This window comes from Cygnus atratus, chromosome 5, assembly GCF_013377495.2.
Source record: "Cygnus atratus isolate AKBS03 ecotype Queensland, Australia chromosome 5, CAtr_DNAZoo_HiC_assembly, whole genome shotgun sequence".
Taxonomy (NCBI): domain Eukaryota; kingdom Metazoa; phylum Chordata; class Aves; order Anseriformes; family Anatidae; genus Cygnus; species Cygnus atratus.
The window spans coordinates 10943283-10955284 of NC_066366.1; the positions used below are offsets into that span (position 1 = coordinate 10943283).

The window sequence follows — 12002 nt, forward strand, 5'->3', positions numbered from 1 at the left end:
AGACATGTCTGATGAACATTTACAATTTCGCCTTCTGATCCCTGGTCTTCATGCTGTATTCGTTTCCTCTAGGCACCAATTATATGAGGCAATGAATATATGATTAATCTGTTCTTTCAAATATTTCCTTCTTTTTATGTAGAAAATACATTACTTCTGTTTAAAGGTTCTAACTTTCACATCAACATTTGCTGTTACAGTAACTGCAGTGGCATTTCTTGACTTCACTATCTCCAAGCTCCTTTATTAGGAATACAGAAAAATACAATGTTTTCTCTATTATTTGCTTGCGGCCAAGTAATTCTTTAAGCACGTTAATGTAAGTGATCTTTAATATTCTTCATCAGGAGTTAACTTTCTGAGCCTAAAATTACACCCTTTTTGTTTGACCATTAATGTGTGTTCATGAACTGGACAGTTTGTTAGCTGTTGGCAATGCAATTACACTGTGTCTATTCAGCTGAAATTACTTTGTAAAGTGTTAGTTTACATAAAGCTGTTTATTTGATCTTATTTTATCTTTCTAGAATATATGGAGAGGCATTTGAAAGTAAAAAAAGAAAGAGGAAAATGCCTGCTTAACATAGTATTTTCCACATGTCACTTAACTAAAAGAAAAAATTTACTGTTAGGATTGATTTTCATGCCTCAACAAATTGCAAAGGCAACTAAATAATATTTGACCGGAGAACAAGCAAATATTTATGATAACAGAATCTTTACAAACAGTGACAGTTGAACTTTCAGGAGAAGGAATTACTCACTGTAAAATGACTGTGTGTGAGACTTCAGGTGGACTTTTCATTGTCTACAGAACTCGGTATCTGAGTTGAACTTTTAACTTGAAAAAACTCCGCACATCTATTTCACATGAATATACCTGTTTCTCACACAAAATATTTTAACTGTTTCAACCTGAATGCCAAGTTACAGATCAATGAACAATGAGATGCATGTCTTGAAAACATGCAAATATATTTCCAGATATTCTAGCATACTAACACTTTAAATTAGTTTATTTCAGCTGACGATGTGGTCAGTTAAAATCTGTAATACATTATGGATCCTGTTAAAAGCAACTTATGTTTTTTCCTTCATTTAAAAATGTTTACTTTTATCAGTGTAATTAAATGAAGGAATGGTAACAACTTTGTGTATTATTTCAGACTGAGCTTTGTCCAGTTTTCAAATGAGCCTACTGAATACAGAGATATAGTAACTTAAACTAATGAGGACAAATACTAATTAATGTGCTTGGCTTTTAAAGCAATATTACTAAGCACGTAGGCAACATTTTAATTCCTTTAAACACAGTTAAGTGTGATATTAACAAATAGCTCTACTTAATAGCCCACAATTTATATTAAGGCACCTGATTACACCAAGGGAAAAATTTTCCGAAGTTACTGCAACTATGCCACCTTTGGGCACACAAGATAGCAGTGCTGATTAGTCACATTAATTTCAATTGAAGTGCTTCCTGAGGTTCAATGGGGTACTTGGAGCTGCTGAAAGAGCATTATATTATGTAATACGGTATTTTCAAAGCATACAATGCATTGCTATGATTATCAAAACAGATAATTATTCACCAAGCTGGGAGAAGTTAAATCTAGTTCCAGAAGGTGACGTTATGCTGGATCCAGATGAAAATGGAGAATTGCCAGCAGTATCCTGAAGTCCTCCTGCTGAATGTGACCGTAGCCATTCTTTTGCTTCTTCTTGGCTACGAAGTTGGGTGGAAGGAGTATACCTGCAGAAAACAGTTATTTCAAAATTAACTTTGACAATTATTTCAAAAACAAAACAAACAAACAAAAACAGCAACATGAAATGTCACAAAACTTGGGGAGGGGGAGAGGGAAAGAAAGATGGGAAAACTTACGTATAAAATTTAAGAACTAACACGATACAAAAATACAACTCTGAATTAAGGAGCTGTTCCAAGCCTAATTCATTCCATTTGTTTGCAAAAAAAAAATTACTCCTTTCCTACAGCTTCAGTAGTAACCAAACTAGCAGTAAACAAAAAGCTACAGATAGAAGTTGTGTAGAGCAGTACTGCAGAATGAAGTATAGTGTGTGTTACCCAGCTATGTCTGAAAAACAAAACCATAGCTTGGAAATCCTTCCCTTTCCTTAGGTTATGCCAAAATTCTATCACTATTTTAATATTTTGGTGCATCTCTAAGCTTAGAAGGCTTTTCGTCATATTACAATCAAATTCAAGTCAACAAAGCCATTATCTGATTTTTAAACAAGTTGGGACCCAATAATTCATATTACACAGGCATTAATGGAAAGGTATGTCATTTAGTTCAAAACTAAATAGCACTAAATAATCATAAAGGAGACTATATTCAGCCTTTTCTGAAGGTAAAGAAAATACAGGAAATTTTATCCATGCCAACGTCAATGGCAAAACACCCACTAACTTCACCTTAGCCCAAGTTTTAAATTTGCTTTTACACATGCCTGAAAAATAGGCAGGTTACCACAGGCGTCACGTGAAATGCCTGGAAGGATACAGGTATCAAAAGGGAGAGCACAATGGAAACACTTGATTCAAAACAGTGAGAAAAACAGAACTTGCTAACTGACAAAGACACTGTCTGCTGATGGATTTCAGTGTCCATGTTATGCTATGCCATCGCCTTTTGAAAAATATTTGTGTGACTACCTCTCCTTCCAAAAATCAAGCACTTGGAGCCTATTACTTAAAATGCAGTCAGTTGATATTATCTTGTTTGATTAGATTCTGTTCAACTGAAGACTATACAGTAAGATATCATTTCTAAGAGTGTTTTAAATCAATGTGAATGCTACAGTAACTAACGTAGAAAAAATTAAAACTATTTTTAAAAACAGGATTTTCATTCTTCTTCTCATGCCTCAATACTTAAGCAACAGCCACTGACTGAGGACTATTTGCATCTCTTAAACTTTACACAAATATCAGTTTATTAAGAAAAGGGCTTTAAACAGTCATTTTACTTTAACACACTAATGGAGTTTTTTTTTCAGCATTAATACCTACCTCTTCAGCACTCAAACGTTTCAGTCTTAAAAGAGAGCCTTTATTTATTAGAGACATACTTGACAACCACACAAACATTTTAAACTAAATTCCATTTTAAGAAAGGCTTTTAGCCCTCAGCTTCATGGGATAAAGCTGCTGTGAAGAACAATGTGTAAAGCACAGAATAAATTGCAGCTGCCGTTTCAAGGCACCAGCTTGGTGATCCCAAAAGCTGCATAAAGCAATTCTGAAGTTTTAATTTTTTAAAATTATCTGATATCTTCTCTACATTCTGTAACACTAAGCATTTTAATAAAAAGACCTAATATTGATAATCTTGACAGAATTACTTGTATCAAAAGGTATAAAATTTTCAGTGCTATTTTTCATGTCATTAAAATCACAGTCTTAGAGATGCACAAAATGTATTAGGCGATGATTGCCAGAAGTCTGTTTGGGTAATTTTTTTTTCTTTTCTAGAAGAGTAGAAATTATCTCTGAGACACCTGCATGTTTAAGTATTCACAAGCAAATATGTTTTTTTTTTTTTTAAATGAACATGTCCAATCTCATCCTAAGAAGGTCAGGACAATATTGAAAATCTCTTCTATTTTTATATCTACACCGAGGTTCCCAGGGGTGAAAACAATCTCATATCATTTCATGTAATAGCCACAAAAGGTGCAAAATTATTGTTTCCAAGACAAGCCCAGCGATGGTTTATGAGATGCTTTTCAGCAATTCAGCCAGCAAAGCCACAATTCTTGCTCAAGCGGAGAAGCCACTGGATGAAAAAAGCACAGTGGTAAATGCCCTCCATTAAGGATTACAGGAAAAAAAAAAAAGAGAAAAAGAGAAAGAAAGAAGGAAGGAAAAGAAGAAAAAGATTGTTGCCACCTCTTACAAACGCTGCCACCATCACCACCGGCCACAAAAGAAACACAACAAACTCCAAAGCCACAACAAAAGCTGTTAAACTGCGTGGAAACACCAATACCTGAGTCCCTTCTTAGGCAAAGTGTTCCTATCAAGATGTGGGTCGCTGCAGAAAAGTTAAAAGAAAAGAACTTCAGAGAAGAACAAGAGGGAAGGATTAAGATCAGGATGAAGAAAAAAGCGCAAACATCTACATCACCTTTTCCGAGGAAAAAGTGCTGGGGCCTTCCTACAGAAACATGCAAAAACCTCCTTACCCACAGGTGGATTTTTGCAAACATGCAGCTGATACCATGCTAGTGAAGCTCATTTGCTCACAAAGTGATTTTGCCATTTCTCTTGTCCACAATGAACCATGTGTCAAATCTATGCTTAAAAATACACGTCAGCAGGCATGGGGCAGACTATTCGTGAAAACTGATGAGAATCTGCAAGTGAGAACCACCTTCCTGCCATTTTGTTCAACGGGCACCATGCCGAGAATGCAGCTGGTGACTCTTTCACGGCTGCGCTGTGCCAGCACTGAGCACAGAGTGTTTCAGTTTTCAAAGCGTAAATGCCATTAGCAAAGTAAAAGGAATCTATTAGCCAGCCAAACCCCAAACATTTGAGTTTGCGGTTTTACAACTGATGATTTTGTATATGAGCGGAGCCTGTTAATTTGTTTTTAAAGAAAATACCTGCATGCTTAAATGAAGTAACTTAACGACAATCCATACAGCTAAGTTACAGTTGATTTCCAGTGTGGGACTGACTAAAATTGCAACAGAGAGCAAAAGTGAACTAGAATGTTTAGACTCAGGTAATTTTTTTTCCATATTTTACATTCATTTTTACATGGACGGATGCGCCCAAGTCCCCACAAAACACTCACAAACCAAACTGCAATAAAGGACTGACAACACTGAATGACACTGGGACTTCACAACAAAAGTGACAAGCCTGAAACGCAGTGGAAAAAGCAGCATGCCAGAGGAATGCTGAAATGCTAGTGAGAGTTTAGATTGGTAGGAAAAAATTGCAAGATTTTCAAATTGCCTTTGGCAAAGAAATGAGCAAATGTGGAAAAAAAAGACAAAAAAAAAATACAAAAGATGTTCCCAGTCTCAAGAGCAACAACAAAAACATGCCAACTCTGCCATATGCCATTCCCCAGATTTAGGTAGATAAATGGGGTATTTGAGTGGACTCTCACTGGCATGTCTTTGTGTCAGTTCACACCTGAACAATGAACATAGCAGAGGACTCAACTGAGCATGACCTTTCACAAAACAATTTGTGTCACCGAGATGGGCAACAACACCTACAGCCTTGTGCATTCTACTGTCCTGAGACAGCATTACCTGTCCTGTCTCCTGGGCAAAGTATTTCTGCAGAATTTGGGACTAGCAGCAGGGGAGGAAAGAGGGCTAGAAGAATCAGTCCAACAAGACAGAAAACAAGAGAAGGAATATTAGAATGAAAGGAGGAGAAAACGAAGGAGTTACAATAAAATGCAAATAGAAACCCAAACCACCAAAACATTACATTCAGCAAAAATTTTTTCCATTAAGATGCTAATACAGAAATTTTGCTACCTAACTAAATAATTACGTGTCAGGATACAGCTGATTTCCAACGCTTGCAGTGGCACTACTTTCTACAGAAGGCCACTCAAAGAGCACGCGCTGCAGGTCACTGTCTGTTTTATCCAGATGATATCTCAATATGTCTTTAATACAGCTCTGACACTGGAAAAGCAGTCCTTCTCCCTCCTCCCTGGTCAGTCTGCTCCCAGCTCCTACTCTGTGTCCACACAGGTATCTATGAGTTGGGGAACTGATCAGTCTGAAATACAATTCAGGTCATCGTTTTTCAGTTGGATCCATCTCCCACTTGATTTCTTTAAAGCATTCAGACAAAAGCCTGTACTGCAACATTGTAGAGGGAAAGTGGAGATGGGACAGGGCAGCAAGGAGAGGCAGAGAAGGGATCAAGTGACTAGGGAGACAGGGACTTCTCTTCAGCATGGACTCCAATTGAAAAACTTGTCAAATTGCAGTCTTTTCATGAGCCATTATCATCAGCACAGCACTTGTGCACTGGTAGCCCAGATTCAACCTTCATCAAATAACGAAGAAGTTTAACGAGAAACAGTTGGCTTCTCAAATGAAAATCGTAATAAGGCTTTTTTTGAATGCCCCTATCAGATCAACTAACAGGTGATCGTTGAAAGGATAATGTACAATGCACAATTCATGTATTATATACAATTTTAGGTACAGTAGCAAGAAAAAGTTGTGATGTTGGATACCTCAGCAGATGAAAAATCTCACCTGAACAAATCGTCTTGCTCTGAACCGGGCTCCTTGCCTGGAATGGCTTCCTTGTCTCTTCTAGTAATATCACTCAATATTATCTTATAAGAAGCACAACTTGAATTGCGACTACACTCTTGGCTACTGCTGCCAGGACTTCACTCACACTGAAGACAAGGATATATATACAAGGATACGGAAACAAGAGAAAGAACTACTAACCTTTCGGACAATGTAGTCTTAACACTGTTGGTTCGGACAAAGGGAGTCAGAGAATCATCTTTAGAGGCTGAAATCAAGCCACTGGAGGAGTTATGGCTCAGCCCACCTCCACTGCTCAGAGAGATATCAATGGATTCACAGCTGGTATGAAGACTGCTGACAGACTGATATCCAATGCCATCCTTGCTAACAGCGGAAGAACTACTTGCGTTGGTACCCCATGTTAAACTGTTGGAAGGAGCTGAATGCGCTGAACTGGGACTAGAAGCTAGTGGAGATTGGTTCATATCTGTGGTTTTACCATACAGAGGACTGCTGCCCCCACTGCTTAGCATACCACTGCCAGACGGTGAATCAAGATTACCCTGCTGGTTCATGGTAGCATGAGGATTGGATATAACTACTGAATTTTTCATATTTTCAGCTGTTGTGATGGGAACTTGCTTACTAGGTTTTCCACCAAAAAGTCTGAAAAAAAAAAGAGACATGAAAAATACATAAAATGGAATACTAAATGCAATGATATTTTATTTCTAAACCCTAGATATTAATTTCAGAAAACCAACATTAGGTAAATGATCCTATATTGGACATACAAAACCAGAAATTTATAAATCTCTTTGTGTTCATTCCACCTTACATCAAGTCCAGAGACAATTTCTGTAGCACCAAATTCATCTGAAGAGTTTCTTCTTTGAATCATCAAATAATACTTTCACAAAGCTAAAATGCTGCTTTATACAACTAAAATAGAGCAGTATTGTCTTCTGCTTCTTAAGGAAAAAGGATACCAGAGAAATTTTGCACTGATTATTCTGAAGCATGGAATAGCAGAGGTTGAAAGCTTGTTGTTAGGTGAATTCTGTGGAAACCATTGAACGCTCTGCACAGAAGCAGCATTTGCAGGGATGTAACAGTAAAAATATTTACTGATATCATGTGTATGTTTGTCTTACTTCAGTAGCTAAACCTGTTGGAAACTAATACTTTGGAGCATAAAATGAGATTTTACCTTGCTTGGCACCTGGAACTTGCTCAGTAGAAGACGAGCTAAGTGCCAGAACCAGTGCAAGAGAAGGGATATAAAAGCATGGTTGGGGAAGGATGACTGCAGCTTCTCCAATTTGCATCACTGCTGCCTGTCATGCAACTGCATTGCCAGTGAAGAAAACATTTCAGTTCCCTCATTTTCAGTCAATCTGAAAGTTCTCAAAAGCATGTCTTAGAAATCAACATGCTTAAGACTACATGCTGAAACATTTTATAATGTTCTGAAGAAAGTGTAGCTTTTGAATATAGCTTCAAACATCCTCCCCAAAACAGTGCTTCTATTTCTGCCATTTAGCTCCTTTAACTGCCTTCAGACTCTTAGTTTTCCTCACCCGTATCTATATGGATTTGCTCTTTTCATATCAACGGTGTGCACATTGGGGATGAAATCTTTCAAAGCAGGTGTCTACTCAACTGTCTGCAGAAAAGAGGACTACAGTATTTCCAGCCAAGAGCCCCTAAAGACATGGGTGGGTATGCACCCAGGAGGACTTCCTCTGCTTTCAAGTATGCTCAGGTCGCCTGCATACCACATGCACACCAAGTCAATCTGTCCAACGCTTCCCAGGACCACAGGCTGTGCAATACAGCCTGGCCCTCTCCAGCACAAGCGCAGTAAGTCCAGCAATGCTGAGAACCACTATACTTACTGCACGTGTGCTACCTGCAGCTTCGATACGCCTGTGCAAAACGTCTGCAGCATCGCTGCTGGATTGCTGCCATTGCATACTTGCTACAAAGCACTTGGACAACTCTGCTGGCTCAGGCTAAGGTGCACATCTACATCTACCTCATGTCCAGCGCTGCTCAAGTATCTGTGCCATGAACCGCTCAGCACCTGACTTAGAGAGAGCAATGAGGATCCACAAACCAGCACAGACCTGGCAAACTTTGCACCCTACATCACACCTCATTGATCAGGAGACCCTGACTTAGAGGAGCAAAAGACCTCAAATGACAAAGCCCATTCTTACAGGGTTTTAGAGATATTTAGAGTCTAGGTTCTATTTAGAGTTCATGTTATTAGAGTGACTATGAAGAAAAATGTCCAACCATACTGCATTGATACATGGCCTTCAGTAACAATACCAGCTCAGGGCATCCTTCCTGCTCGTATGCCATTGCATACCGCCTCTTCAATTGCATCGGGGAACTGAGATGTAGAGATAGGATCCTAGAGCTTTTTTTTTTTAAAAAAAAAACAAAACAAAACAAAACAAAAAACCACCCACACTACATATTTACAAGCTGTTTGTAAGCAATGCCATCTTCCACAAACTGTTTCACGGCACCTCTAATACGACTGAAAAGATGGTGCACCGTGGCACAAACAGAAACGCTTTGCTGCCAAAGGCAGAGTATTGCTGAACCACAGCCTCATAACAAATACAGTCAAAAGAGGATGCGGTCTGAAGAGCATTTCTTCAGTTTAGAAGAAAAGCCAACCCATCAAGACAGTCACATCAATACAGACATTAATTCTGGAAGGAAATACCCTACAAGGGAGGACATCTGTTTTCTCCTTTCTAGTGTTACTGACAAGAGACTGGCAGATCTGAGCTGACTCTTGGGTCACGCACTTCTCCCACAAACAGAAAAGCAGTGTATTACATGTTCCAAAGCACAAATGCCCAATTTAATAATAAAATGTATCAAGATAGAAAATGATTTAATTTAAGAGAAATGATGTATTCATAATACTTGAGCTAAAGGGAATACTGAGAGGACGCAGTGAAGGTCTCATAGCAGAATTACAGAATTTCACTGTTTATGACAGCACAGCAGTCATGTATGTTTGGAGACCTGCAGGCAAATCTATACCATCACAAAGGTACGGTTTCTGATTTATTGTAACCTCAACCATTCTGTGATTGTGTGATTCTGTGTAATATTTTAAAAATTACATACAAAAAATAATGTTTGCAACTCATCTCAACTGAATATAAAATAATGCTCAAAATCGTTTTAATTGTCATTCTGGAAATCAGCAACAAACAGAAGGGATTAAATTCGACTCTGATGTATATGCCTCTTTATTTAGGCAGCCTGCTAAAAAATCAAGAACAAAATTCTAAATCAAATGAGGGAACAGTGAAATTCAGCCTCAGTGTCTTCTCTTTGAAGTTGCATGTATTTCTAATGCACTATTTCAATTATACGGCTAGCAATATGGCTTTCTAGTAATCATAAAAAATCTGTAATTATATTTCCAGATTAATGCACCTGAGGCACGCAACACTGAAAACCTGCATTTGTCATGGGGTATACCTTAGAAATCAAAGGTCTATTTGAGTTTTTCATTTTAAGTAGTCACTGATGAAGGTCACATGTTCTAAAGGACACGGTTTATCTAATGATGATCAAGAATAAAGTAAATGAATTATCTTGAATTGTTCACACAAATGCTCTTCAAATAAAAACACTCATCTAAAAAGAAACAGTTTACAACTCTTTAAAGCTTTAGTCTAAGCTGCCATCATAGCCATTATGCTTGCACTGGTGCTTCAGATGGAATGTGGCTTTATCACATCACTGCAAGCAGGATGATGTAGCATAACTGTATGGGTATTATGGTGTCAAGACAAAATGAAATGCAAAACACTGCAACTTGAAACAGACAAGCTACTCAATGTCAAATTAAATTGAAAAATAATATTAACGGAACTTTTCACCAATATCAAGACTTGGATGTACATTGCATCAACAAAGGGATTCCTGCCCAACTCAATATTAATGTTAAAATAACATAGGGGGTACTGGTGGAGAAATTAGAAGACAAGTAAGATTTCTGTTTAAAAAACACTACTGAGATAAGAAAATTCAACCCAGCTTAGACAGGAACTTTACTTAGGGTTCTTCTGTGTAGTTGAATAACCTAATGTTATGAGTCTCACAACACAGTGGCCTAATCCGTTTGGGTTAGGCATGTGATTCTACGCGTGGTAGGTCAAATTACACTTTTAGAGTGAAAATTTGAAATAACTCTTCTGTTGTCGATTTTAATTTGATCCACCACTGGAGTTTTTCCAAGTTTGTTACATATATATTGGTGCAAGAATTCTTCAGTAACCTTCACATAAGAAAGTATTTATTCCTGTGAAATCTATATGGATAATGCCTTCAGGTACATTTTTTTTTAACAGACTTGTATCACAATTGCCAAACTTTCTGACAGACAGGTTTTGTTTGTTTGTTTTTTCCCAATGTTAAACCCTTGCTGCTATCTCAAAGTTCTGAGTATTTACAACACTGGCCAACCTGTTTATGTGACATTAAATTTGAATACAAAGACCTTGATGTAGGACGCTAAATCGTAGGTGCTCCACAAAACACAGCCAGACCTGGCTCGAAGATTCCTGATCATTCAGCTCCAACTAACATCATTTCACAATCAATGAACTTATTGCCTACCTGCGCAAAGTGGGAGAGGCCACATCGGGGTACTTGGCTCCTTGCTGGTGAGAACTTTGAGCTCCACTAGAAGCAGTCTGTGATGCAGGGTTCACTTTAACAGAATTACATGAGGCCACGCTTTCGTTGTCAGACGAAATCCCTTTCTCTTTATCAGTCTGATTGACTAATCCTGGCAGAGAGCTTCCAAGAATTACCTTGGCAGGCTCTCTCATTTTAGGGACAGGCAACCCAGCCGACTTGCTGCTTACGTTGGAGTCTATGCTACTTGTACTAGATCTATTCCCAGCTCCACTTCTGCTACTGGATTTACTAGGCCGGGGCAAACTACGATACTGAAGATTAGTTCGGGCACTAAGTGCTAAGTAGCCATCATCCTGGTTCTGAGAGCCATCAACACTAGTCTTCCGACCAGTGGTCCTACCCATGAGTCCAGATGACTTTGGGATTTTTCCCAGGGTAGCTGATCTACTGGTGATAGTTGCCCCACTGGCAGTGATTATAGTCATGCCTACAGCTGACCCGCTCTGTTTCTTAAATCCAAATGTATTAGCATTAGCAGCAGTTGTTCTAGAGTTACTTGTGGGAAGCTTTTTGGATTCATCACCACTGCTGCGTCCTGCATCTGATGGGGAACGTTTAACATGTCCAGCTTTAGGAGATAGTCTACCCTTTTCTGATACCTTGGCGTCATCAGTTTTCCCTACAAAAATAGAAAAAGAATTCTAATATTTAATGACTTGAAAACATCAAGCAAATGACGAAACTCAAAGCAGCATGAAAAGCAAAAGCGTGTTAGCCACAAGAGTGTGGTTAAAAATTATGATCTAGTCTGCACTGAACTTAAATGCCACTCTTGTGAGTTATACATGCAGACTTGCCAGAGAAAGTATGTGGTGTGTTTGCCCTTGAGAATATGAAAAACAGAACAGTTATGTAATAGTGACAGATAAGAAAAAAAAATGTAGCCCTCTGTAGCTACCACAGATTGATCCCTTTTAATCATCAGAAAGAAGTTGTATTAGGCCATCAGGAAAATTTTCCTAAAAGGCATTTTTCAAGAAAGT

General features: G+C 38.3%; 1 protein-coding gene across 1 annotated transcript in view; it reads right to left on the reverse strand.

Annotated features, from left to right (window-relative positions):
* NAV2 (neuron navigator 2) overlaps positions 1–12002 on the reverse strand; it is a 233111-nt gene that overhangs the window by 35475 nt on the left and 185634 nt on the right. The window contains exons 15-17 of the mRNA XM_050711116.1: positions 10936–11638; positions 6475–6942; positions 1593–1753 (exon numbers count right to left, since the gene is read on the reverse strand). Coding sequence (XP_050567073.1) covers positions 1593–1753; positions 6475–6942; positions 10936–11638 — 1332 coding nt within the window. The remainder of the gene's footprint in view (positions 1–1592; positions 1754–6474; positions 6943–10935; positions 11639–12002) is intronic.